The sequence below is a fragment of the Aotus nancymaae genome, unplaced genomic scaffold (genome assembly GCF_030222135.1).
Source record: "Aotus nancymaae isolate 86718 unplaced genomic scaffold, 86718_ANA_hifiasm-v0.15.2.pri h1tg000016l, whole genome shotgun sequence".
NCBI classification, from domain to species: domain Eukaryota; kingdom Metazoa; phylum Chordata; class Mammalia; order Primates; family Aotidae; genus Aotus; species Aotus nancymaae.
Window position 1 is genome coordinate 41,141,679 of NW_026988428.1, and position 27,585 is coordinate 41,169,263.

The window sequence follows — 27,585 nt, forward strand, 5'->3', positions numbered from 1 at the left end:
TTCCGTGCCTTAGACTTAAGCCTCTGACCTCGGGAGCGCCTAGCTGTAATCTTTTACCATGGCCTTGCCCTCCTCTCAGGGGCAGGACCCAAAAATACACCAATCAGAAAGCGGCACGCCGGCATTGGCCCCGCCTCGTCCCTCGCAACCGCCACTCAGGAGGCCCGCGGCACCGCCCCCGTCGCTCTCTCCCGCTAGGGAGTCGACGTAGTGTCGGACCCGGAAGTGGCTTTGGGTCACGAGGCTTCACGGAGGCGGTGGGTGAGTCATGCGCGCGCGCGGAGGGGAGTGTAGGGGGGGAGGGGAAGAAAGGGGGGCGGGGATGATGCAATGTTTGGCAACCGGTGTCTGCACGCGCACGCGCAGGGGACAACTAGGGTGGTGGGAGGTGCGGAGGGTGGGAGAGAGGGCGGGGCGCCAGCTCCCGGCGCCCAACGGCCACAACGGCTATCAGCTTTGGCCGCCCTAGTCGGCCGTGTGGAGTCTCTTTGCCGCTCGTCTACCCCAGGAGCTGCTGTTCCGCCCACTAGCATTAGTCCCCCGTTTTACCTCCACCTTAAGGGACTCCCATTTTCCTTGGCCCCTCCCAGCTAATGGGCACATAGGCCTTTTGAACTTCTTTGAAAGTTGGTATCCATCCACCGGGATTGTCGACATCTCGAGTCTTCTTAAAGTGGTCTCCTGGCCGGGCGCAGTGGCTCACGCCTGTAATCCCAGCACCTTGGGAGGCCGAGGCGAGCGGATCACTTGAGGTCAGGAGTTCGAGATCAGCCTGACCAACATGGTGAAATCCCCGTCTCTACTAAAAATACAAAAATTAGCAGGGTGTGGTGATGCGCGCCTGTAACCCCAGCTACTCGGGAGGTCGAGGCAGGAGAATCGCTTGAACCCGGGAGGCGAGAGGTTGCAGTGAGCCGAGACTGCGCCACTGCACTCCAGCCTGGGTGACAGAGTGAGACTACGTCTGACCAAAAAAAAAAAAAAAGGGGGGGTGGAGGGGAGGTGGTCTCCTAGCCCCGTAAATCTCCCAAAAGGGGCAGAGGTACTGTAATCCCTTGGTAATCGTTTTCCGCTTCTCTCAGAACAGCGCCTGTGACTTTTACCTTGTAGTTGCTAAGTCCTCAGCAAGCCAGAAGTCATATATTTTGCCCAGTGGACCCAATTCTGTTTGGCCACCTATTTTTCCCCACGGTAGTCTTATGCCTTTCTCCAAGACCAAGACCCTCTCTGGCTGTACCAGACAGCAAGTCCTGTGACTCCCTGCTGTGAGGAGCGCGGCACAGACCTGCCTCCTAGATGTTTGGGTCGAGATTTACGGTGGAGCCTCGTCCTGGGACGTGAGTGCACTTCAGCGCAGGACCGCCCTGGACTGGGGACACCCAACCCAAGCCGCGGTTTTAGCCTCAACTCCCCCTCACCTGCCCAGGGATCTTACCGTCCTTGTTTGTAAATTAAAGATAAGGAGTTGTGAAGGTAAAATGAGAACCATGAAATTGGAGGCAACTTGAACAAAAGTAAAACGCACCACGCAGAATGCAAAGTATTTTTCTTGTGCCTTGAAAACAGAGGCCATGTGGTGGCCTGTTACATATCCTGTCATACCCTTATGTGGGCAGCCAGAGTTTAAGCAGAACCTGTCACAAGGCCGGTTGTGACTGGATTGGTGGCAGTGACAGGTCTTTGGTCAAGCTGCTCCGTTGCTCCAGACCTTTCCCCTATGAAAATGGGGGTAGTCGGGGGGTTGGACCAGATGGTCTCCTGGCCTAAAGACAGACCAGGTTGTCAGTGACAGGCAGAGGTCATGTGACTTGACAGGCCGAGGTCGTGTTGTGACATGTTGACCTGGGGAGGCGGGTCAAGTCCCAGCACCCTACCCGGGAAGCTTTTGAGGCGGGGCAGGGCAAGTCGCGACTTTCATCTTTCGGGGCTGGCCCCTCCCGGACCTGGCATTCCTGGCTCCCGCAACAGATTGTGGCTTTGGAAAGGGCCCCTCCCAGAGGAGGGCTGGGATTGGCCACCAGTGGCCTGGGAAGAGGCGCAGATCCTTCCGCGGAGCGCGGGGGGGCCGCGTGGGGTGTTTGTTCTCTTGGGGATTAATGGGGGGTTGTGGGGGAGGGGTAGGCGCGCTCCCGCATGCGCACTGCAGCCCCTCCAGTTGGCTCGTCGCTGTCCGCTGGGCGGGGGCCCGGCCCCGCCCCTCTCCCGTCCGGGCAGCGGCGGAGGCGGCGGCGGCTGCGGCGGCGGCTGCGGCAGCGACGACGACGGCGGCGGCAGCAGCGGCAGCAGCCTGCGCAGTGCCTTCTGGGAACGGAATCCCCAGGGCTGCCCCTGGCCCCCATGGCGCATGCGCGAGAGGCCGCTCGGTGATCCGCGGCGGCGGCAGCAGCGCTTCCTGCTAGGACCGGCCGGGGCCGTACCGGAGGCTCGGGCTCCACCGACCCTCCTCCCACCCCCTCCCACTCACCCTCTGGGCCGCGACTGCGCTGGGCGGGGCCGGCCGAACCATGGGCCGCGGTGAGTGTGGGGCCCGGCCCCCCCACCCCGCCCCTCCCCCTCCCCTCCCCTCCCCTCCCCTCCAGTCTCTATCCTCTGCCCCCTCCGCGTCCTCTCGGCCCCTTTCCCCGGCCCCATCCCCACTCCCCCGCCCTCACCTGCCCCCGCTGCTTCTCCCTCTTTACTGCCTGACTTCTGCCTTCCTCACCGTCCTCCCCTCAGTGCTTCGCCCACCCTCCGCCCGCCCTCTCCCCAAGTTCCTTCCTACTTCGTGCGCCTTCCCCTCCTCCTCAAGCTGAGGGAAGCAGTCTGGGTGACAGGGCGCCTTGTTACGAGAGCGAAAGTTTGGAAGCCGCCAGTGTGGGGTGGGAGCGATGGTGAGGCTGGGGAGGATACCTGCAGGTTGGAGGGACGTCCCTATCGGAGAAGCTCTCTTGGAGATAGTCGGAAGCCAGTGGGATAGGAGGTTATGAATCCCTTTGCCTCAGGCTTGAGGGAGAATCAGGAGCTTCTCAGGATCCTGGGAGAAGACTGAGCTGTGATCCTTACCTCTTAAGACCCGTATGAGCTAGATTAGTGATTGTCTGATGGAGCAGGCATGAGGGGAGTTCTGCTGGTACCACCCCAGCGGGGCAGTTGGACAATTGCCTGGTGACCTATGGGGCAATCTGTACTTTTTATATGATCTTCCTGGGTAGGGAACAGCAGGAGCCAGAAACTCTGGGAAACTTCCTAGTGGCCTAGTACTATGGGAACGTGCCCATAATCCTGGTTGAAGTCTTCTATTACGAATGGACGGAGGCCTTGCCCTTCATATGTCTAAGAATTGGGCTAGACTTTCTTGGTATCTGGGAGATGAGGCTCTGACCCTCTGGTCCCTAGGGACTGGGCTTGGAAAGGATGGCTGTAGACTCAACCAGCAGATCCCTCAGGTCTTAATAGGCACTTACCTCACGTTGTTGAGGATCTTTCTCTTGAGAGGATGCTGGGCTGTGGTGCTCTTCAGAGTTGGGCAGACTCCTCACAGTCCCATCTCTCTCCTTGCGTTGCAGGTGTGGGCTAAGCTGGTGGCCCCGGCTTTAGACTGGACCCCACAATGTTTGCAGAGATGTTCAGGTAGCGATGGTGATACGGCAGTTCCCTCCTAGCTCTCTGAGGGGTTCCCTTTGCTCCTCTGGGGCTTTCCCTGAGTTTTCTTGGGTCTCCCCACAACCTTTGCCTTCCTGGAGTCCTCCCTCAGGTACCTCACCCAGTTTAATCCTCCTAGTGCCTACATGGATGTCTGTGTTATCAGGCACGCGGGAGCTGATTACACACAATGAATGGGGGCAATGAGAGCAGTGGAGCAGACAGAGCTGGGGGCCCTGTGGCCACATCTGTCCCCATTGGCTGGCAGCGCTGTGTGCGAGAGGGTGCTGTGCTCTACATCAGGTATGGATCTTCACAGTTCCCCAAGCTCTGCCACTCCAGTTGCCCGGGTTTTCTTTCTTCTGCCTCTCCTTCAGCCCAGCTCTCTGGTTCCCAATTGCTCCTCTCCCTTCCCCTTCCTCAGCCTTTTTGCTTTCTGTAGCTCTGGGCCTTTGAATCCATTCTCCCTCTTTCCATGTCTTCCCACATTCCTTACCCTCCGTTCTTCTAGGAGGATCTGTAACTTAGGCCCTGTGCTTTAGGAGTATTGCCTGATTCACTGCCTGCTAACCCCATGTCCTCTGACCCTGTCCTCTCCCAGTCCAAGTGGCACAGAGCTGTCTTCCTTGGAGCAAACCCGGAGCTACCTCCTCAGCGATGGGACCTGCAAATGCGGTCTGGAGTGTCCGCTTAATGTCCCCAAGGTCAGAGTGGTGAGGGGTGCCTGAGAATACAGAGATAAGCTGAAAGACTAAATGCACATCACTGACCAAGTTAGCTCTTCTCACAGATTCCAGCCCCTCACGGTCCCTGTGCCTTCCACCTTACAGGTTTTCAACTTTGACCCTTTGGCCCCGGTGACCCTGGGTGGGGCTGGGGTGGGGCCGGCATCAGAGGAGGACATGACCAAGCTGTGCAACCACCGGCGGAAAGCTGTTGCTATGGCAACTCTGTACCGCAGTATGGAGACCACCTGCTCACACTCTTCTCCTGGTGAGTCTTATGCCACTTTATAGAAGACCAAGGAAAACCTAAGGGCTTGGAAGGCTGGTGGTGGGAAGCTCCATGAGAGGGGCAAAAAGAAAGGGGAGTGGATGGGGAGCTGCATGGTGAGAGGGGGGAATAGGGAGGTTGGGAACTTGTGGGAGATGGGACTAGAGAAGACAAAGTTTTTGGAGGGGGAGCCACAGACTGACTCTTCATTTTTCATTTATTGCAGGAGAGGGAGCGAGCCCCCAAATGTTCCACACTGTGTCCCCAGGGCCCCCCTCTGCCCGCCCTCCCTGTCGAGTTCCTCCTACAACTCCACTTAATGGGGGTCCTGGCTCCCTTCCCCCAGAACCACCCTCAGTTTCCCAGGCCTTCCCCACTTTAGCAGGCCCTGGGGGGCTTTTCCCACCAAGGCTTCCTGATCCAGTCCCTTCTGGGGGCAGTAGCAGCCCCTGTTTCCTCCCAAGGGGCAATGCCCCCTCTCCAGCCCCACCTCCTCCACCGGCTATCAGCCTCAATGCTCCCTCATACAACTGGGGAGCTGCCCTCAGATCCAGCCTGGTGCCCTCTGACCTGGGCTCTCCTCCGGCCCCTCATGCCTCCTCCTCTCCACCTTCAGACCCTCCTCTCTTCCACTGTAGTGATGCCTTAACACCTCCTCCCCTGCCCCCGAGCAATAATCTTCCTGCCCACCCTGGTCCTGCCAGTCAGCCACCAGTGTCTTCAGCCACTATGCACCTGCCCCTGGTCTTGGGGCCCCTGGGAGGGGCCCCCACAGTGGAGGGGCCTGGGGCACCCCCCTTCCTTGCTAGCAGCCTACTTTCTGCAGCGGCCAAGGCACAGCATCCCCCACTACTCCCTCCCAGCACTTTACAGGGCCGAAGGCCCCGTGCCCAGGCGCCCTCAGCTTCCCACTCATCACTTCGTCCCTCTCAGCGTCGTCCCCGCAGACCCCCTACTGTATTTCGATTGCTAGAAGGGAGAGGCCCTCAAACCCCTAGACGGAGCCGTCCTCGAGCCCCTGCTCCTGTACCCCCACCCTTTTCTCTCCCGGAGCCATCCCAACCAATTCTCCCTTCTGTGCTGTCCCTGCTGGGACTCCCCACCCCTGGCCCTTCCCACTCTGATGGAAGCTTTAACCTTTTGGGGTCAGATGCACACCTTCCTCCTCCCCCAACCCTCTCCTCAGGGAGCCCTCCCCAGCCCAGGCACCCCATTCAGCCCTCCCTGCCTGGGACCACCAGTGGCAGCCTCAGCAGTGTGCCAGGTATGTGAGTGTTACGGAGCTTTTCCCATCCTGGCTGGAAAGAGGCAGCCAAGGCATTTAGGGGAATGTTCAGAGAGCTCTTTGAGGGTTTTCTGGGTTGGGGGCTGGAGGCTGGCTTCTTTGGGTGATGGTAGAAGGGGCCTCTCTTGAGCTAAATTTCTGTCCTCTTTTACAGGTGCCCCTGCCCCACCAGCTGCCTCCAAAGCCCCGGTAGTCCCCAGCCCTGTGCTTCAAAGCCCATCTGAAGGGCTGGGGATGGGGGCGGGCCCAGCCTGCCCTCTGCCTCCCCTGGCTGGTGGAGAGGCTTTCCCTTTCCCCAGCCCTGAGCAGGGCCTGGCGCTGAGTGGAGCTGGCTTCCCTGGGATGCTCGGGGCCTTGCCTCTCCCTCTGAGTCTGGGGCAGCCTCCACCTTCTCCATTGCTCAACCACAGTTTATTTGGCGTGCTGGCTGGGGGAGGAGGACAACCTCCCCCTGAGCCCCTGCTACCCCCACCAGGAGGACCTGGTCCTCCCCTAGCCCCAGGAGAGCCTGAAGGGCCTTCGCTTTTGGTGGCTTCCTTGCTTCCTCCACCACCTTCAGACCTTCTTCCACCTCCTTCAGCACCTCCCAGCAACCTCCTTGCCTCCTTCCTGCCCCTGTTGGCTCTGGGCCCCACAGCTGGGGATGGGGAGGGATCTGCAGAGGGAGCCGGGGGTCCCAGTGGGGAGCCATTTTCAGGCTTGGGAGACCTGCCCCCCCTACTTTTCCCGCCACTTTCAGCCCCCCCTACCCTCATAGCTTTAAATTCTGCGCTGCTGGCTGCCAGCCTGGATCCCCCTTCGGGGACAACCCCCCAGGTGAGGATGGGGGTGAGTAGGTTGGACAAAACAGGACGTAGAATGAGAGATGGGAGCTGGGAATCAAAAGCTTTCAGTTTCATTCCTGAGTTCTTCCTTGGGGCCTTTGGGGAGGCCTTAGTTCTTGGCTGGGGGTAGGATGGCTGTAAGAATTGGGTGTGTATTTAATAAGCATGGCCCATCTCACTTGAGGCTTCAGTCAGATAGTGGATGTGAAAGCATTATCAATTTGTTGAGTATTTTACACATGTAAGTGTTAGAATCATTCTTTTTTCTTAGCCCTGTGTCCTGAGTGCCCCCCAACCTGGACCACCTACCTCCAGTGTCACCACGGCAACTACTGACCCGGGGGCCTCCTCTCTGGGCAAGGCCCCCTCCAACTCAGGGAGACCCCCCCAACTCCTTAGCCCTCTGCTGGGTGCCAGCCTGCTGGGTGAGTCTGAGGAGTGTGAATTCACTCTCTTGGTGTGAAAAAGCAGCAGTAAAACTTGGGAGTAGAGGCTTAATAAATTGGGGGAAAAGTCTTTGGCCACTGGATAAAGCCTAACGAGAATAGTAGGGTCTGCTCAGCCTTGGTTTGCCTAGGGAGAGACCCCTGACTATAATTTCTTAACAGGTGACCTGTCTTCACTGACCAGCAGCCCTGGAGCCCTCCCCAGCCTGTTGCAGCCTCCTGGCCCTCTTCTCTCTGGCCAGTTGGGGCTGCAGCTCCTCCCTGGGGGTGGAGCTCCTCCACCCCTCTCAGAGGCTTCTAGTCCCCTAGCCTGCCTGCTACAGAGTCTCCAGGTGAGGGTGTGGGCATATATTTGTCAGGGAGATAATTTTTCTCAAACTGGAAATTTAGGGCTTTCTGAGAGCAGAAGAGGGACTGTATTTGAGATTGACTGAGAACTTATTTTTTGCCAGCAGATCCCTCCAGAGCAGCCAGAAGCCCCCTGTCTACCCCCTGAGAGCCCCGCCTCAGCCCTCGAACCAGAGCCTGCCCGGCCTCCCCTCAGTGCCTTAGCCCCACCCCACGGTTCTCCCGACCCCCCAGTCCCTGAGCTGCTCACTGGGAGGGGGTCAGGGAAACGGGGCCGGAGGGGAGGAGGGGGACTTAGGGGCATTAATGGTGAGGCCAGGCCAGGCCGAGGCCGAAAGCCTGGCAGCCGGCGGGAGCCTGGCCGACTGGCCCTCAAATGGGGGACACGTGGTGGCTTCAATGGACAAATGGAAAGGTCCCCAAGAAGAACCCACCACTGGCAGCATAATGGGGAGCTGGCTGAAGGGGGTGCTGAGCCCAAGGACCCACCCCCTCCCGGGCCCCATTCTGAGGACCTTAAGGTGAGTGTAGAGTGATAGTGGTCTGGGCTCAGGGGCTCTGAGGAAAGGCTGGGGCTGTGGTACCTGTTTCTAACTTTCCCACACACACAGTCCATCTTTTCTCAGGTGCCCCCGGGAGTAGTCAGAAAGTCTCGTCGTGGCCGGAGGAGAAAATACAAGTGAGTGTTGGGCCTACTACAGTACTGGCCTTTGCCTACTACTTTTTGGTATGGACAGTTCTAATGTCCAAATACTGGCTTGGTTTTCAAAAGGGCAGACACTTGAATATGAATAAGGATATTATGCCTTTACTATCCAAATGTAGAAAGTTTCCCACCCAAACTTCTGAAATTCACCTGGTGCTTGGGAGCTGTTCCTGATCATCTGTGCCCTTATTGCAGCCCTACCCGGAACAGCAATAGCTCCCGCCAGGACATTATGTTGGAACCCAGCCCTACAGCCCGAGTAAGTGTGTGGGTGGGTGGGTGTATGGGTAGGATGTAAGGGATGAGGCAGCAGGAGAAAAGGAGGGTTAGAGGGAGTGGGGAGAAAAGAAGACTTCCTGATACCTAGCAACTGACCATTTCTTTCAACTTCCCATCTGGTATTAGGCAGCTGTCCCTCTGCCTCCCCGGGCCCGCCCTGGCCGTCCTGCCAAAAACAAGAGGAGGAAACTGGCCCCATAGCAGCCATACCTGGAGCTGGATCTGACCCTGATTGGGGAGAGCTGAGTGCTGAGCCTTGGGAGCCCTTGCCAGCCACCTGCACCTGTGGACAGTGGGTGGGGGCACTACTCCCCACTCAGAGCACAAATGCAACCCCTTCCCCTACAGTCCCATCCTGAGCCATTGCAGGGGGTAGGGAAGTTCACCCCCTCCCCCCCTGAAGCCATGTCACTGAAAAGGCCTGGGGGGGGTGGTATATGGCCCTCTCCCCACCAGGCGCTAAGGGGAACACCCCCTTCCCCAGGTCTTTTATTTGTTTAAGTTATTTTTGCACAAATGACTCTTTTATATTTAATTCGACTTCATTGCCTCCCTTCTTAAAGCCAACAGGCTCAGTTTACAAACCTGTGAGCTACTGTTGGCTGCTGCCCTCCTTCCCAGTGAAAGGTACAAAGCAATAAGCATCATGCATCCTCCCTTTACCCCCAACACCCCTCTGCCTCTGGCTCAGGTTGCTCAAAGCACAGATCCCCTCTTACCCTGTCCCCAGGTTTGAAACACATAGCCTCAATTCAAGGTGTAGCCAGGTTCCCCCCGCTTTCCTCTGGGATATAAAAAGGGGGTAAGGGGGCAAAGAGCCCTCTGGGCCTCTCCTCCCATACACACTACACTGCCCCTTCTCCCCCCATCAAAACGCTCAGAGACGTTGTGATGATGCGACTGAGGATTATGCAACGTGGTCCAACCGGAGCGGCCAGCATGACCAGCTGTCCAGGGGCTGCCTCCTGCCTTTTCTTTTGTAAAGACAAGACCCTTGGGAGTTTTAATTCTGTTTTGTACTTGCCCTGTGGGGCCTCCCCTGCTTTTCTATGGGAGACACTCTTAATTTAACAGATGAGAATATTTTGAAACTCTGGCTCTGGCTCTGTACTCATTTTTTAATTTAGTTCTTTGATGATAAGAACAGGTTACAATTTAAATTCATCTCTTGTAGTATAGAGTGGCTCAGACTGCCTATTATGCTATGAATGTCTATTTGTGTTCTAGTGCTGCCTCCTCCCCAGAAAACATAGCAGAGGCCACATAAAGTACAACAGCATTTAATGGTCAGAAATGGTTGTACGCTATTACAGTCAGCCACAGAAGCTGTGTTGGAGGACAAGACCCAATCCTTCCCCACACCAGGCAAAGCAGTACTGGACATGAGCTGGCATGTGGCTGGGTCCACGTCCTCATCCCTCAGGCTTGAGGGGAGACCACCTTCTAATAACCAACCCCCAGCTACCACTCTGTGTTCATCAGGGGAGGGGTATAAACCCCACATGCAAGAACCACCCTTGCCCCCAGTGTCAATTGGGATGGGGATGCTAGAGTTACAGTAAAGGGGAAACCCTATGTAAGCTGTTAGAGTTCCCAGGGGTAGGGATTACCCCTGTTCTCCAGTTCCCAGATGTGCTCACTTTCCCAGCTTCTTCATCCGTTCATCAATGCTGGCAAAGTTCCCCTCAACTGTGGCCAGGTTTTCACGCATGGTTGTCTGCACCTACAAAGTGGTAGAGAGGTTTTACTCTTTGTCGGGTCCAGTTGCTTAACTGGGTGAGGACCTGAAGGAATTCTCTGAGAGAAGACAAAAAAGAAATGGAAGCACAGTTTGTGGGCCACAGAGGGGGGATGTTTATAGTAGCAATTTTCAAGCTACACTTGGTACCAGGGACCAAGCTCAGGGTGTGCCAAGCAAGCAGGACTCTTGAGAATTCCCATTCTAACTTCAACCAGCAGTTTTTCTTTTGTTTTTTTTTTTTCCCAGAGGTAGAACCAGATCAGTTTTTTAAAAAATCTGTTTTATGTAATGAGAGCTAAATAAGATTTTGTTGAAATGAAGGTTTCACTGGTTCAAAATTTTAGAAAACCACTCTGGAGGAAAAGGTTATTATTCTAAGTCGTTTATATAATTTTTCATTTATCTCAGTGATCCTGTGATTAACACTGGTCTCTCGAATTTAATGGTCCTTCCAGCACTGAGAACAGTGCCTCCAACAGAAATTGTGGACTTGCGGCTGGGTGCAGTGGCTCATGCCTATAATCCCAGTACTTTGGGAGGCCGAGGAGGGTGGATCACTTGAGGTGAGGAGTTTGAGACCACCCTGGCCAACATGGTGAAAACCCATTTCTACTAAAAAAACAGAAATTAGCCAGGTGTAGTGGTGCGTGCCTATAATTCCAGCTACTTGGGAGCCTGGGAGGTGGAGGCTGCAGTGAGCTGAGATCGCTCCATTGCACTCCAGCCTGGGCAATAGGGCGAGACTGTCTCAAAAATAATAAAATAGCCGGGCGTGGTGGCTCAAGCCTGTAATCCCAGCACTTTGGGAGGCCGAGGCGGGTGGATCACGAGGTCAAGAGATCGAGACCATCCTGGTCAACATGGTGAAACCCCGTCTCTACTAATACAAAAAATTAGCTGGGCATGGTGGCGCATGCTTGTAATCCCAGCTACTCAGGAGGCTGAGGCAGGAGAATTGCCTGAACCCAGGAGGCAGAGGTTGCGGTGAGCTGAGATCGCGCCATTGCACTCCAGCCTAGGTAACGAGCGAAACTCCATCTCAAAAATAGTAATAATAATAATAAAATAATAAAAAAATTGTGAACTTGCTATGTCCCAAGCATTACTAAAAGAATGAAGAAACTAGGTGAGACTCATTATCCAGGGTCAGAAAGGAAGTGACAGAACCAGATTAGGGCTTGGCTTTTGACTTCAAAGCCTGGATTCTTTCCAGTGTACTGTGCTCATTAGGAAGAGTAAGCTAAGCTGGGATGACAGGGAAAGTGGGGTTTTATAAGAAAACATATTCAGTAGCTCCTAACAATTTTCCCATATTCACCTCATCTATATAACTCTGAGGGAGGTACATTTCCCAAATGGAAAGATGGAGGTTCATAGGTTAAGTAAGTTGTCAAAGGGCTTTCACATTGAAAATAGGATGGAGACTCCAGACCAACCCCCTGCCACAACACCATGCTACAAAAATAGGCTGAGGCAGAACCCTATAACACTGGAGAACCTAGTTTGTACATGCTGGAGAAAGGAGACAGATCAACAAAGGGGCACACACACCTGGGTCAAGAGGGTGGTATTGTCCTTCAGAGAATTAGCAATCATCTGCTGAGTGGTATCCAAGTGTGTCAGGAGCTGACCAAACTGCATGGCTACAAAAGCAAGAAAAGTATGGCTGAGACTAGAATCCAAGATGAGGCGGGGACCAAAAGTTGCCCATTTTTCAACTTCTCTTAGCACTCCTGGCAGCTGGCCTCCCACCTTGCTCATGCAGCTGCTTGATGGTGACGAGTCGCTGCACCAGCTCAGGGAGGGTGGAGGCAATGGGGCTCCAGCGCTGTATAGTTTCATACAGCTGGTGCACCTGAAGGGACACAATAGGGCCCAGAGGGGATAGCTGAGGCAGCCAGGTCAGTATGCGTAGACTGCTACATCACCAGAGTGGGGGAAAGGATCAAGTGGGCAGAGGGAAGCACAGCCCTGACGTTCCCAGCTGATAAGAGCTTATGAAGATGGGGACCTGAAGATTGATTGTGTTCTCATGCTTTGATATGGCCACTCAGAAAAACTGAGGGAGTGGAAAGGAGATGGGGAAGCTGTCTTCCGGACCTTGCTTTGTGTATCTGCATCTTCTACAGAGGCTTTATGCTTGGCAATCTCATTCACCTTTCCCAGGACACTCTGAAAACACAGATTTTAAGGTTGATAGTGAGAGCATCCAGGGCTTCCAAAGTCCCAAGCTACCCATAATTTAATTTTCCCTCAATTTAATACCTGTAGTCGAGCCTCCACTTGGTCCAAAACTGCAAGGTCCAAGGCGCTCACTTTTGCTTGCAACAACTCTACAGTCTCCTGAGGATGAGAGTTGGGACAAGCATCACGAGGAAGAAAGGATCAGACTAGGAAGAGGCCTCTCATATTCCACTAAATTAATATATAGTTACAAACTCAAAAATAACCCTCAAAGCAAACCCAATCCCAATTATCCCCTCTGTAATCGAAACACTCCAGTTTCTTCCCAACTCACCATGAGACAGGCTCCCTGTAGACCTGCAGAAAGGGGATTCTGGTGGGAAAGGGAGGGAAGACATCAGTGGTCCTTATATCTCCATGATTATCATCTTCTCTCATCTTTCCTGGTTCTAGGTGGGAACCCACTAGCTGATCCCTGTAACTGAAACCCTTGGATGACCCCTCCCAGGCTTATGTGGCAAGTTTTAGACCATGAGTTGCAGGACCTAAGGCTCAGATTATGTACAGGAGAGCACCTGACCTGAGCATCCTGATCACAACGTACAGCTGCCTCCAGCTCTGTCAGGCGCTTTTCAAGTTCTGCGACCTAGTGGGAGGAAGGAGGTGAAATTTGCCGTCTGCCTCCCTGCTGCTGCAGTGGGAGAAATACAACCCTGCTCTACTCTGCTTGCCACTCGCCACCACACGGGACTCCTTTCCCTGGAACACATACCTAGCCATAATCTTAAAACCCTAACCTAAGGTAGATGGGTAAGGGAAACATAGAGACCGAGGAATCAGAGGAGGAATCAACAGGAATCAGAAGCCTTCCCAGCACCCTCTCCCTTGGAGAGAAGCAGGAAAATCTCTAGGGACACGTCTTCCCTGGCTTCCCAACCAACTCTGTATCCATACTTACTTTGGCAGCTTGAGAGAACTTGTCCTGCTCAGGCCGAGAATGTAGTTCATAAGTGACAAGGCTGCTATCTGGGGGGGTCCCAGTGATTTTTCCACCTGAGCTCGCTTTGCTGTTCTTTGTTGCTTCCAGCTGCAGCAGTAGGCGCCTAGTTAGATCAATTAATATTATGAATATAAGGAGGAGGGCCAGTCACTCTCCCTCACTTTTGCCTTATCCTTAGCATTAACAAACAGCTAGGCCACTTCTCCTCCACTTAGCACCCCCGTCAGTAGCTGGCTGAGTCCATCCACAACCCCAATCAGCAATGATTTTTCAACAAAGTAGGGTACCCACTTAGCCAGAGCACCATCGGGGTCAGTAAGGTTGATTGCAGCATCTGGTCCCAGCAGCTTCTCTAGGTGGGAAGCAACTAGCTGCTGCTTCAGGGCTGCCAGCTGTTTAGCCAGCACCACAGGGGTCAGCTTCTCCTCTGCAGCTGACTCCTTCACTGTCGTCTAGTATGAAAAAAAGGTAAAAAGCAGGGTGTGGCAAGAATGAATCAAGAAGCAAAAAAATAGGTCAGGCCCTTTAAGGGTAGCTGTAGCTGGAGGTCACTGGGATGGTTTTTAGCATGGCAGACTGCCCACCTTATGTAGCACTGGATGTAGATGGATGAATATTCCTAAACTCTGGAAGCCTTAGCCCCTTTATCCAAGAGCTTACGGAATCTTTCTTTCTTTCTCTTTTTGAGATGGAGTATAGCTCTGTTGTCCAGGTTAGAGTACAGTGCTCTGATCTCAGCTCACTGCAACCTCTGCCTCCTGGGTTCAAGCAATTCACCAGCCTTAGCCTCCGAAGTAGCTGAGATTACAGGCATGTGCCATCACGCATAGCTAATTTTTGTTTCATCATGTTGGCCTGGCTGGTCTCGAACTCCTGACCTCAGGTGATCCACCTGCTTTAGCCTCCCAAAGTGGTAGGATTACAAGCGTGAGCCACTATCCTTGGCCAGGGAATCTTTCTCTTCTTGCTAGAGGTCTTCCTCTACTGTGTAAGTCACAGCAGAGAGGGGAGAAGAGAGTCTGTCGTTACCTTGATTTTTTCAACTTCAGTTGTCAGCTCTTGGACCTCATGCAGTAAGCGCTGGTACTTTTGCTGGGGTGTCTCCTTCACTCCCAGACCCTCTCCAAGCTAGAGAGCAAGCACAGAGGGTTATGTTATACATCTCATTACAGGGAACCTCAAGAATTCTTCCACATCCTGGGCCTAAGTCATAAAGGTATCATATCCAATTGAGAATCCACAACACCCTAATACGAAAGAACTGAGGACAGCCAGAGGCCTGGAGGCTCTCCAGAACAAACAGCAGGGGGGCAGAGTTTCCTTGGCTGCATCCTGCTGCTTCCTCAGGAACAGAGGAGAAACAGAATCCCGCCTGTATCCCTTGATCTCCCTCCTACATGTGGGTTAGATAGGGTCACTACACCATTCCCATCAACACACACACACACACACAACAAACCATCTCATATTCTCCAGATTCATAGCCTGTCCTCTTGGTTTTTCCAATACGATCTGAGAAATCTGCCAAGAAAAGAAGATGGAACTGAGGGCCTGATCTAGGCCCAAGGCAGTCATGGTCTCAGGTGACTGTGAGGGCTTCCACAAAAGATCTCCATGAGGGACCCCTTCCCCACAGCGCAAGTCACTAAGACCTGAGGACAGGAAACCACTTCTCATGCTTATCCTCCAGTCTTCCCCCTACCCAATTTCCAGTCCAGTCTCACCAAGTCCCTTTGTCCCCACTCTCTTGTCCTTGAACTTGTCATAGGCAGCATTAGGATTGACAATGATGTGCTCCACACTTGTGCTTGTCAGCTCCTCCTACAAGAACAGGTAGTTTAGGCCAGAGGCAGACTCAGTCCCACTCTAGAACTTCCTCTAACCCACAAAATCCCCAAACCATTAGGTGACTGGGCCCTACTTGTCCAAGGGGAAAGAAGGGCAGCTCTATTCCAAGGTGCCTACCCAGGCTCAACCTAGGAAATTGAAGCTTCCTGGTAAATTTGGAGCCTCAGTTGTATAAATATTAACACCCTCATTCAACTGGGAACAGGAGCATAATCTCCCCACCCTCTCTGTACATAAGCCTTCCCATCCCCCCACCTTAACCCTCCCAGTTGTCTGGCACACACCATGCACTCGAGGCAAGAAACCAACCTGACCTCTTTTAACCTCCCCCTCCCAAAAGTAAATCTCCTTGCCTGCTGAGCAAGTCCATTTTAATGCTAACCTCCCGTCCTTGCTAGAAGGAAAGAGGAGGGAAGGCAGATAATCAGGCCACTAACCCTGAGTATGAATATTAGGACTTTAAACCTGCTGAAGGTAAGACACAAGCTCTTAGTACAAAGGAAGGTCAACAGAGGTCCTGACCAGAAGCCTGATTTCTAGGCTGCCATGAGGCCAGGATATTCAGGGATAGGGAGAAGGGGCAAGGGTTTACTGGATTATTTTTATGGGACATCTTAGAAGCAACAAACATAGGCAATATCTGCTTGCCAAGAGTACCCATGGGCAAGGGCCACATGTAAGTCCTGAAATGGAGATAGCCCAGCATTTCTTCAGAGAAGCTGCAGCACCTGATTTTTCTCCCTGACTCCTCTGCTGTGCTTTAAGCACTTAAGTTCTTCCAAAAACAGGGGACACAGTAGGTGGTGAAAGAGACTTCACCCTAGAAACTGAAGCAAAGAGGTTCCTCCTTACTAGATATCTACATGCTGTTCAGATTCCAGTAACAACACCGAGACTGGGCACTCCTGACTGCATGCCCCTTTTTCAATTGTCAGAAGCCCAACAGCTCCCAGCAGAGTACTGATGGAAGCAGGAGGGAGACCCAGGAGTCCTTTTCTATTGGGGATGGCATCTCCACCTTCTACAGGAGGAAGGCAAATGAGTCTTCCTTCTTTCACCTAGAACAACGGTTCTCACCCCAGGCTGCATGTTAGAATCACTTAGAAAATACTTTTTTTGCCAAGCGCGGTGGCTCACACCTGTAATCCCAGCACTTTGGGAGGCCAAGGCGGGTGGATCACAAGGTCAAAAGATCAAGACCATTCTGGCCAACATAGTGAAACGCTGTCTCTACTAAAATACAAAAACTAGCTGGGTGTGGTGGCGCATGCCTGTAGTCCCAGCTACTTGGGAGGAGACTTGCTTGAACCCAGGAGGTGGAGGTTGCAGTGAGCCGAGATTGTGTCACTGCACTTCAGCCTGGCGCCTGGTGACAGAGCATGACTCTGTTTCAAAAAAAAAAAGAAAAACCTTTTTCTTTTTTTTTTTTTTTAAAGAGACAGCCAGGTATGGTGGCTCAAGCCTGTCTGTAGTCCCAAAGTTTGGCCAAGGTCAGTGGATCTTGGGAGTTCAAGACCAGCCTGGGCTGGGCAACATAGTGAAACCCTATCTCTACAAAAAATATGAAAAATTAGCCAGGTATTGTGGCACAAGCCTGTGGTCCCAGATACTCAAGAGGCTGAGGTGGAAGATCTTGAGCCTGGCAGGTGGAGGTTGCAGTGAGCTGAGATCATGCCACTGCACTACAGCCTGGGCAACAGAGTGAGAGCCTGTCTCAAAAAAAGAAAAAGAGAGAGAGGAAAAAAAAAGGCCTGGGCCTACTTCTAGAGATTCTGATAAATTATTCTGGGATAGGGCCAGATATATTCAGGTGATTCTAACCTACAGCCAGGACTGAGAACCTCTGCCTGTGTGTAGGTGTGTAGGTATGTAGGGAGAGGGTGTGAGGGGGACATGGTGGGACAACACTGAGAAAGAAAAGCAGATTGAAGGAAGCTCCTTCCTTCATCTCTGCTCTGCTATTAGTCAGAGCAGGAATCAGTGTGGGTGGCAGCTTTAAAAATAAGGGAAGAGAGGAGGAAAGGACAAAGTATCAACTTTGATCTTTACCTCTTCTTTAGGGAATTACTGGGCAAGAGGGGGAAGAGTTATAGATCAAGAGAAAAACAAAAGACTCAATGTGCCATATGCAAGTGCCTGGGGGAAGAGACATTTGAGTCCCAGATGATTATCTCTTAACCTGTTCTGAAATGTTATGGCCAGAACACCCACCCATCTAATAGCTGTGTGGTCTCTGGCCTCTATAAACTGAGAAGGGCTCAGGCTCAGGATAGACAACGATATTCTCTGAAGTTCATACATGGGAATATGCCACTTCTCCCTGTGAAAGCCCCAATCAAGGCCAATCCACCCATCCTCTTTTGTTTAATCCTCTTAAAAAAGAGTAAATGGGAGGCATAACTTAGAGACACAGGAAAAAAATTAATCATATACCATTTGTTAAGCCCTTATTATGGGAGGGCACTATGCAGATGGGAACCTACTTTCTCATTTATGTTCCTAAATAGGGAAAGCAGGGAGTAAAAGAGGGTCAACACACAGACGGTGAGTCTCAGAGGTTCTGGACAGTCGTCCCAGGGACAGACAGCATTTTCATCCCTGCTGTGGGAGCATCCTGGGCCAGCTGGGCTGCCTGGCGCTGGCATCCTCTGGAGCCTCTCCAAGGCTGTGGCCCGGGGGCACAATCTAGTCCTCCAGTAGCACCCACTCCAGCAGTGTCTTGAAGATCTGGGGCATGAGTTGGGGGCGGTATGATTACAGTGACTTGTGAGATAGGAAAAGGCTGGGTGCAGGACTGAATAGAGGAATGAAAGATTTAGTAGAGTCTGAAGGACAGAGAAACAACTGCTCATCACAGCACACCCCGTTAAAAAGCAGATGAAAGGTCAGGCTTCTTACCAGCTCCTTGTGGTTTCCCCAGAGGTGAGAAAATCAAGAGTTAAAAGGAAAGGGAGTGGGGGAATGGGGATGAGGGAAGAAAAAAAAAAGACAAAATTGTTATTAGCAAATTGTCACATGCACTACATGACAGTCTTCAAACACACTGCACCACAGGGCCCCAGGGGAGCCTAGCGAAATTTTGGGGCCAAGAAATTTGAGCTGGGGTCATGATATACCCCAAGAGAAAGAAGAGCATAAGACCCTTTTCCCTCTGGTGGTGAGGATGTCATGAAGCTTTGCCATTAACAGCAGCAGTTTAGGATCATCTGAGAACTAGGAGTTAGATGTTACAAGCCAGTGGCAAGGAATAGGAAATGGGAGAGAAGGCTGAGGTGGCGGGGAAGCTATTAGAAATGGCAAAACATGAAGCAGAAGTTAGAGATTCTTAGGACTTGTAGCTGATAGAGGGTCAATAATTCTCAAGAGAGTTCTCACTACTAGTTCATGGCCCATGTCTTCCTATCTCTTGGTTTCTCTAGCTGTGAAAAATTAGACATTTCGATGACAGAATCAGTCACAATGAGAGTGATCAGGTGGGAATTCTGATACGACTGTAGGTGAGATGTATAGATGGTGAGTTTAAGGAATGATGAAGTATCTAAGTACAGCCCCATTCTCATTTCCTCCTGCAAGAGAAGAGGCAGGGCTGCTCCTGGTCCCTCGCACAGCCTGGCTTGTTTGCCTCCACCTTGAGTGGCTGGTAACTCACCCCGTAGCTCCAAGGGATCCAGATCAATTTTGCCATGATGTGCTAGCACAGAGGGTCCAGAGGACACCAAGATTCACAGCTACCAGCCCATGTGCAGAATATGTTTCTTCAACCCTCTGTTCACAAGATTCACAGGGGTTGGAGGGTAGACAAGGGGGAAGGGTGAGAGTATTTCCAAGAGACCTTATTTGAGTCTGGGCCACATAGATAAGGCTCCCACTTCCAGGCAAGGTTGGTTTAGAATTACCAGGAGGGAAAATCCAGAGGTATGCCCTGCCTTTCTAGGAGCTCTGCTGATGGACAGATGGATGGAAGTGTGGAAGGTTGAGGATTCTTGTGTGCATATGAAAAACTATGGTGAGATAAAAACAAGTGCTTCCTTGCACCAAGATTTCAGCCAGATACTTCTGACCCATAGCCTCTCTGTTCCCTAGCCGATGATAGGGTCACAGCCAAGATTCTTCTTTCGCCCGGGCGTGGTGGCTCACATCTATAATCCCAGCACTTTGGAAGGCTGAAGTGGATGGATCACTTGAGGTCAGGAGTTCAAGACCAGACTGGCCAACATGGTGAAACTCCATCTCTACTAAAAACACAAAATTAGCCTGGGCATGCTGGTGGGCGCCTGTAATCCCAGCTACTTGGGAGGCTCGCTTGAATCCAGGAGGCACAGGTTGCAGTAAGCTGAGATTGCGCCACTGCACTCTTGCCTGGGTGATAGAGTTTGAGACTCCGTCTCAAAAAAAAAAGATTCCTCTTTCAGCTCGGGTTAGAGGTGGCTCCAGGTCCTGTGGTGGAGACTGGGAAGTCTCTGCACAGAGTGAGCATAAGCACTCATAGGTGCACACATGCAAACACAAAGGAGAAGTACACACACTATGTCTTTCCCTGATATGTCCCACCAAGCTAAAACCAGCTTGGGAGAAAAGAAGAGAGAAAAGACAATGGGCCATAAGCTCAAGTTCAAACCATGTGGATTGGGAAAAATAGGGAGGACAGAAAATCGAAGAAAAGAAAAAGTGGTATATTAGTTTATAAATAGTACATACCACCTCCCGGTCTGTCCTATGGGTGGGTTGAAAGATGATGAGATTTTAGGCATGATTCTTGCATAATCTGTAGTAGTACTAGTCACCCTGATTGAAAGATTTCAAGTGCCCTGATCCCGGGTGCCGGCTTACCTAGTACATGACTCCCAGTCCCTTTTACTAATGGAATCCCCTCTCCCCAGGGCTGTTGGGCTAAGTGGCTGTGACTCAGAGGGCAGGACCTGAGGTTCTAAATCAGGCAGGGCAAGTGGTCACTGTCACTCTCTGAGCCTATTCAGGCTCTATGCCAACACTGCAGCCAGGGGACTTCAAAACCATGATGACAAGGAAGATGGACAGAGCTGTAGAATAAAACTGTCCGGGATGGATCAATATATTGCTGACCATCCATCCATTTCAAAAGGAGGGGTGCAGAAACAGAAAGACTCACAAAAGCACAAATAATCCAAGTTATTATCATACAATTGCATATAAACCTGCTTCTCATCCCATTTACATTTCTCTAAAGACTTAGCATAGGGGAATATTAAAATGAGTTTTTCCCAGAGATAATCCACATACAGCTAAGAAATGAGGACTGTGGCTGTCCCTTTTGTTCTCCCTTGTCTAGAAAAGCTATAAGTCATTCTATAAAAAATATCTTAATTTGATCTTAGTCTGAGAAAGAGAAAGGCAACTCCCTTCTAACTCCAGTGCCTAAATGCCTCATGTTCAAAAGCTCTCAAAGCCTCCATGCTTCTATCCCATCCTCCATTGGACAGTTTTACTCTGCAGACCTCACAAGGGGAAGAGACAATGATTCATGGATCATAGCTGTTTCTAACCCTTGATTAATGATCTTCAAACATAAGGCCAGCAGGCCCCCTCAGTGACCCAGCCAGGGACTCATTGGAATTTAAAACGATTAGCTACAACAATAGCACAGTGGCAGAGCATTTCATGCGAGATGGCAGATGAAAAAAACATGCAGAAAAGAAGCATTGAATGGTCTTACTTGTGCAAACTAGTGTCCAGGCAAGGTGGTGAGGAGGGAGGATGGGGGAAGCATTAGGAAAAACTCAGGTAAGTTCAAGTGCGCCAACAGTAAATGAACACAATCAAGCATACTCTAGGATCTTCTAAACTGTAAGGAAGAGACCTACTGTTTCTCATCTCAGGAGTGTCCAGTAATATCTACCTTTTGGAGAAATGAAGCCTCTGCCAGGGCCCCATCAAACTATGGCTTGGTCATTTTTTCCCCTTTTACTGGGAGTAGTTATTCCATAAAGAGGGAAACTAATTGTTTCTAATGAGGTTTTCTTAATTTACTTCCCTTATTCCAGCAGTTCAAAAGCCATGAACAGAAAGCCTCACTGACCCAAGGCAGGCTGTGGGCCTGGGGGTGAGGGTAGTGGTGTGTGAGGGGGTGGAATTCTATTCGGGAATTAGCTTTACAAACATTTTAAGAAAAATCTCCAAGCAAGCCTATTGCCCCAGTCAACCTGGGAGTGTCTGAAGTACAAAGAGATCTTCCCAGATTGAGGAGGAAAGGGCTAGCCTGTGTACTACCTGGTCCATTCCTGTTTTAGAATGTTTTATTTCCTGCTAAAATTGTTTTAAAGGGATAGGAGAAAAATCAGGATCAGCTGGGCATGGTGGCTCACGCCTGCAATCCTAGCACTCTGAGAATGGATTACCTCAAGGCAGGTAGATTACCTGAGGTCAGGAGTTCGAGACCAGCCTGGCCAACATGGTGAAACCCTGTCTCTACTAAAAATACAAAAAAAATTAGCCAGGTGTGGTGGTGGATGCCTGTAATTCCAGCTGGGGGGCTGAGGCAGGAGAACCTCTTGAACCTGGGAGGCAGAGGTTGCAGTGAGCTGAGATTGCATCATGCACTCCAGCCTGGGCAACAAGAGCAAAACTCCATCTCAAAAAAAAAAAAAATCAGGATCATCTGTAGCAAAATTTAAATCTTTTATGCTTTCCTCCCCCATCCTCCCCACTATGGGAATCAGAAAATGTTTAAGTTAACAATTTAAATCTTTAAGGGATGTTTGAGGACATTTTTCCTTCAGTAGCCCAATTTCTTCCACAGTGGAGGAATCAGAGGAAGAAAGTTATATAGCAGTGAGGGTAAACACAACTTGATTATTCCTTCTTTTTTTTTTGAGACGGAGTTTCGCTCTTGTTACCCAGGCTGGAGTGCAATGGTGCAATCTCGGCTCACCGCAACCTCCACCTCCTGGGTTCAGGCAATTCTCCTGCCTCAGCCTCCTGAGTAGCTGGGATTACAGGCACACACCACTGTGCCCAGCTAATTTTTTTGTATTTTTGGTAGAGATGGGGTTTCACCATGTTGACCAGGATGGTCTCGATCTCTTGACCTCATGATCCACCCGCCTCAGCCTCCCAAAGTGCTGGGATTACAGGCATGAGCCACCGCGCCTGGCCCGATTATTCCTTTAGACCTGGCTGGCACAGTAGTTCATGCCTGTAATCCCAGCACTTTGGGAGGTCAAGGCTGGTGGATCACTTGAGGCCAGGAGTTCGAGACCAGCCTGGCCAACATGGGAAAATCCCATCTCTACTAAAAATACAAAAAACTAGCCAAATGTGGTGGCACATGCCTATAATCCCAGCTACTCAGGAGGCTGAGGTAGAATTGCTTGAACCCCGGAGGCAGAGGTTGCAGTGAGCCAAGCCCATGCCATTGCAATCCAACCTGGGGAAAAGAGACTCTGTCTTAAAAAAAAAAAAAAAAAAAAAAAAATGGAATCTGGTGACGCCCTGAAAGGTCCCACAAGAAAAAGCATAAAAAATTTAAATTTTGCTGTCCACATTGGTTGTCTCCAGGAAAGAGAACTGAGTGGTGGTAGGCAGGGGAGGGAGGTAGATATTTCACTACTCAGCCTTGAATCTCCTGTTCCCTATGCATATACTACCTACTTTAAAAACTGATAAAATTAAAGTTGAAAATAATCTGGAGACTAAGGCAGCGAATGTTGTTGTCAGGGGTTAAAGGGTTAAGAAGGTGACTAAAAATCTCATGGTTCAGCCACAAGACAGGTCATGTGCACTGTCACTTGCACTAGATCTTGGACAGGTAGCAAGATACAGACAGGCTGCTGGTAAGATCCCAGGCCTCATGGACATGACATTTCTAGATTATCTAAGCATACAATTCACTGCTCCTCAAATTGCATATTTACATCAGTATTGAAAGCAATGGCAGAACCATTACTCAGCTGACTTCCCGAAAGCTGCAAAGCCCACAGGGACATGCAGGGGCCAGAGACATTAGCTGACATCAGGAAACATCTTGGCTCTTAAGACTCCTGAAGCAGCTGAAGGTCTGCCCACCCCATTCCTCCCTAATGACAGAGTCACTTAGCTGAGTCTTAGGTGACAGAAACAATTCAACTCTTCTTAAATTTGCTATCTACTTCTCCTTTTTTTGAGACAGAGTCTCACTTCTATGCATTTCTTTCTTTTTTTTTTTTTGAGACAGTCTCACTGTCACCAGGCTGGAATGCAGTGCTGCGATCTCAGCTCACTGCAACCTCCACCTCCCAGGTTCAAGCAATTCTCCTGCCTCAGCCTCCCGAGTAGCTGGGACTACAGGCATGCGCCACCATGCCCAGCTAATTTTTGTATATTTAGTAGAGACAGGATTTCACCATGTTGGCCAGGATGGTCTCGATCTCCTGACCTCGTGATCCACCCACCTCAGCCTCCCAAAGCGCTGGGATTACAGGCTTGAGCCACCACACATAGCCTCCTATGTACTTCTATACTGGCACCCTGGGCAACATGCCACAGGAAATGAACACTCACAGTATCCTCTCCCCATCAGCCACCCCACTAGATGGTACTAAAATAGGCTGTTCAGGCTCTGGGGGAGAAACAGCCAATCTGAGCTGCACATTCAGGTTCTTCCACACCTGGAATGGGTGTCATCTCCTTTTCATTAAGAGATATCCCGCTGGGCATGGCAGCTCACACCTGTAATCCCAGAACTTTGGGAGGCCAAGGTGGGCAGATCACGAGGTCAGGAGATCGAGACCATCCTGGCCAACATGGTGAAATCCTCTCTCTACTAAGTAACAAAAAATTAGCCCAGTATGGTGGCACACACCTGTAATCCCAGCTACTGGGGAGGCTGAGGCAGGAGAATCGCTTGAACCTGGGAGGCAGAGGTTGCAGTGAGCCAAATTCATGCCACTGCACTCCAGCCTGGGCAACAGAGTGAGACTCCATCTCAATCAATCAATCAATAAATGGAATGACAATCTATATTTGTTTAGAAAGGGGATTACTGTGAAACTACCCATTGTATCACAGTCAGTGACAAAAGGATAGAGTTCTATGCATTATCTCACCATGAAGGGCAGAAACCTAGGCCTAAGTTGAACAGCCTGAACTGTGGTATTACAGTAAAGTTCTCAGCATAGAGCTGCCCCTTAGCAACTGCGGGAGACTGGTTCCAGGACCTCCCTTGATACCAAAATCTGCACATGTTCAAATCTTTTCTATAAATTGGCACAGTATCTGCATATAGCTACACACATCCTCTCGTATACTTTAAATCATCTCTAAATTACTTAAAATACCTAGTACAACATAAATGCTATGTAAACAGTTGTTATATGTGTTTAAAAAATTTTTTTTTTTATTGTTGTACTGGGTTTTTTTTTTTTCTGAGGCGGAGTCTTGCTCTGTCGTCCAGGCTGGAGTGCAGTGGCGCAATCTCGGCTCACTGCAACCTCTGCCTCCCGGGTTCAAGCGATTCTTCTGCCTCCGCCTCCCTAGTAGCTGAGACTATAGGCGCTTGCCACCACACCTGGCAAATTTTTATATTCTTTTAGTAGAGATGGGGGTCTTACCATGTTGGCCAGTCTGGTCTCGAACTCCCAACCTGAAATGACCCACTTGCCTCGGCCTCCCAAAGTGCTGGGATTACAGGCATGAGCTACAATGCCCAGCCTATTTTTTATTTTTTAAAAAATACCTTCCATTAATGGTTGGTTGAATCCGTGGGTTTGGAACCCACAAATACAGAGAGCCAACTTATACACTCCTATTCTGTGAGGACAGAGACAGCTTCCTGTAAGATGCCTCTTGGAGTGACAGGTGCACACTCAGGTCCTTGAGCAACATCAGCTGCATTATCTACAAGATACTCAAGCTTGGGGGATAGATTGGCATGCCAGCAAATACGGAAGCCACAAGGATCACACCACTGGGAGAAGGGACAGGGAAGGTGTTTCCCACAATGTAAGAACCACTTCCACATAGGGGAGTCAAATAAGAAATAAGTGAGTACGCCAAGCCATACATTGTAAGCCAGCAGTCAGCATTCCCCAGAACTAACGAGCCCCACAGACATAGCCACAGGACTTACAGACAAGCATACTGAGCCTGCATATTGCAATGACTCTTGGACACACCTTTACTGAGAACTCACATCATCAATGTGATCCCAGCCCAGCTCTCTTCAGAAATAATAGAACCGAAAACACATGCTATAAGACATGCTAGTAGATCTCTGTCCCCCTTGGCACTTAAACAGAGTTTTTACTATGTTGATTTCCATTCACTCAATTTTGGTTTGTTTCCTTCCATATGTTTCCTATATGTATCCTAACTCTCCATTAGTCTGGGGCTCACTGGGGGCATCTCGACATTTCTTTCTCTGCATTGCACAAAAACAAACAAACACAGAATGAACACATCAATAAACCATACTAAGTGTTTCCCCTCACAGTTGAAATATGTCTGCACCTAATTACTCCATCCACAGAGTTCTTGGATCTAAAAATGTAACCAGTCTCACCTTCGCTGACATGAAATATTTACATTCTTCCTCTAATTTGTTTGCTCTAAAGTCTTGAAATCACTTTCTTAATTCCTTGCCAAATGGATACTGGATATTCATATTTAAAAAGTATTTCTCCATATTATATTTCAGAGTCTAGTTCTTGGTAGCAACTAGTAAGGCCTACTTCCTAACCTCAGGCAGTTTATTAAAAGTGCTCAGGCTTCATGATTCATTTCCATGGATTAGAACCCAGGGGCCTAAGTCACTAGCCCCCAAACCTGTTTTGAGATATTTCAATTTTATTTAAAAGGCCCAAGGATCAGGGCTTTGCAAACAAATGTTGTTCGCTATAATTCCACTTGACTCTCCTTCCTGCCGTTACTGGTGGCTGCAAGCCCAGCATGGCCTCTGCAAGCCCTGCAACTATTTACCACTCAGGCTGGGGTTGGCATACCCGCTTATTGCTGTAGCTCCCCAGAGAAAGGGAAGGACCTGTCTAGGGGAGAAAGGTCAGAGTCCAGAGGAGTCCTGTGGCAGCACATATTCTTACCGCATCGAACTCCGCTTGATCATCCTCAGGTAGGTCGCTGGTTTCATAAACATCTGGCTCATTCCTGGCCTGCAGGTAGAAGCAGTGACCACCCAATCTCACTACCCAGCATCCAACAACACCCCTTACCCCACTCCATTTGAATAAGCTAACGGAGAAGACAGGGTGTGATGCCAGGGTTCTGTCCTTTCTCCTCCACCCGCCCCATGCGTCAACAGTATGTCAGTTCCCCTGCCTCAAGGGATAGGGATAACAGAGGAGACAGTTGGGACCTGACGGTAAACAGTGACTGTAAGTGATAACAACGATGTTACCCTAAATCTAGAGGCGGGCAGGTCCTTGGCAATCAGTATTGCCAAAGAAGGTGAGGGCTATCCTCCAATTAGGCCCAGTACACCACTTCCCTGGCACAAGGATTGAGAGTGACTCAGAACCTTAGTACCCAAGGTCCTGTGTCCCAACCCCCACCTTGAGAAGCAAGCAGGGAAGCACAAAAGGAAGGAAGGTACACGCCAGGATTGTCATGGGGGGGCAGGGGCGAGGGCACAGGTTCCCCCAAGGATAGAGCTCCCTATCTGGCACAAGAGGGTTCTGCCACAGTAACCTCTTCCTTGGCAGGATGAAGGCCATCACTAAGTGGCCTGGTGTGTGTGTCTGGGGTAGGGATGTAGGGGTCTTATGGAGAGGTTTTGGGGGGCAAGGGCGGCGTTCACAAGGATGGTGGAAACACTCAGGCACAAGCGGTCAGTGCCCGGAGAAGATATCTGGGCCGAGCTACCGGCGCCTGCCGGAAAGGTGGCCTGCTGCGCCGTGCGGCGGCCCGGCCCAGTTGGGTCAGAAGAGTTCGGAGGGTGCTGCGGCCGGTCGGAGAGAGAGCGGCGGGAGACCTTGGGCGGAGGATGGGCTGCAGGCGGAAGGGGTCGCGGGCTGGTTTCTGTTGGGGGTCCTTGGGAAGTCGGGGGCGCGGTCCTGGGGAGCCGGGGCCGGACCTGTACTCACAATGCCGGGAAGGTCGGCGTATTTAGGGTCCGCCATGGCGGCGGCGAGACGGGGCTGGGGGACCGGGGCCTCAGTAGAGCCGGGGACGGTGTTCGGCTAGGGGAGAGGCTGGGTTCAAGTCCCCGGCTAAGGCGGCGGCAAAGGGAGCGGCAGATGAGCAGGAAGTCTCGCGACAGGAGTAGCACAGCAGAAGGGTAGAGCAAAAGTCGCGAGAACAGCCCCGCTGCCACACCCCTAGAGAGACCAGGATTGGGGAGAACGAG

General features: G+C 51.1%; 2 protein-coding genes across 14 annotated transcripts; one reads left to right on the top strand and one right to left on the bottom strand.

Annotated features, from left to right (window-relative positions):
- Positions 1–232: 232 nt before the first annotated feature.
- On the top strand, positions 233–9,598 carry MBD6 (methyl-CpG binding domain protein 6). 13 transcript variants are annotated; one of them, XR_001110189.2, is made up of 14 exons: positions 2,713–3,609; positions 3,788–3,924; positions 4,223–4,325; positions 4,452–4,614; positions 4,841–5,878; positions 6,054–6,715; positions 6,995–7,148; positions 7,332–7,501; positions 7,622–8,038; positions 8,129–8,196; positions 8,419–8,482; positions 8,629–8,798; positions 9,066–9,129; positions 9,384–9,598. XR_001110189.2 is itself a non-coding variant. In XM_012469745.2 (13 exons), the coding sequence occupies exons 3-13, from the start codon at positions 3,812–3,814 to the stop codon at positions 8,701–8,703; spliced, it is 3,027 nt and encodes a 1,008-aa protein (XP_012325168.2). In that variant the 5' UTR covers positions 233–261; positions 3,546–3,609; positions 3,788–3,811; the 3' UTR covers positions 8,704–9,598. The 13 variants fall into 13 exon arrangements, 9 of the variants coding, with proteins under 9 accessions (XP_012325168.2, XP_012325174.2, XP_012325167.2 ...); XM_012469745.2 differs by adding an exon at positions 233–261 and having other exon boundaries at positions 3,546–3,609; positions 8,629–9,598; XM_012469751.2 differs by adding an exon at positions 2,327–2,514 and having other exon boundaries at positions 3,546–3,609; positions 7,625–8,038; positions 8,144–8,196; positions 8,629–9,598.
- Positions 9,599–9,766: 168 nt separating this feature from the next.
- DCTN2 (dynactin subunit 2) lies at positions 9,767–27,504 on the bottom strand. Its single transcript, XM_012469754.2, has 14 exons — positions 27,323–27,504; positions 26,324–26,392; positions 15,152–15,248; positions 14,887–14,948; positions 14,457–14,555; positions 13,719–13,879; positions 13,386–13,530; positions 13,008–13,073; positions 12,762–12,800; positions 12,509–12,586; positions 12,344–12,415; positions 11,996–12,098; positions 11,795–11,886; positions 9,767–10,225 (listed from the first exon to the last, which is right to left on the bottom strand). Exons 1-14 carry the CDS (start codon positions 27,356–27,358, stop codon positions 10,139–10,141), a joined length of 1,206 nt encoding a protein of 401 aa, XP_012325177.1. The 5' UTR covers positions 27,359–27,504; the 3' UTR covers positions 9,767–10,138.
- Between the last annotated feature and the right edge of the window lie 81 nt (positions 27,505–27,585).

Excerpts from the sequence above, each read along its gene's own strand:
- MBD6 (XM_012469745.2), top strand. The coding sequence starts at position 3,812 with ATGAATGGGGGCAATGAGAGCAGTGGAGCAGACAGAGCTGGGGGCCCT. Across the intron at positions 7,149-7,331 it reads GCTGGGTGCCAGCCTGCTGG|GTGACCTGTCTTCACTGACC; the intron begins GTGAGTCTGAGG and ends ATTTCTTAACAG. Across the intron at positions 7,502-7,621 it reads GCCTGCTACAGAGTCTCCAG|CAGATCCCTCCAGAGCAGCC; the intron begins GTGAGGGTGTGG and ends ATTTTTTGCCAG.
- DCTN2 (XM_012469754.2), bottom strand. The coding sequence starts at position 27,358 with ATGGCGGACCCTAAATACGCCGACCTTCCCGGCATT. Across the intron at positions 13,531-13,718 it reads CCCGATGGTGCTCTGGCTAA|GCGCCTACTGCTGCAGCTGG; the intron begins GTGGGTACCCTA and ends TGATCTAACTAG. Across the intron at positions 12,416-12,508 it reads AAGTGGAGGCTCGACTACAG|AGTGTCCTGGGAAAGGTGAA; the intron begins GTATTAAATTGA and ends CTGTGTTTTCAG.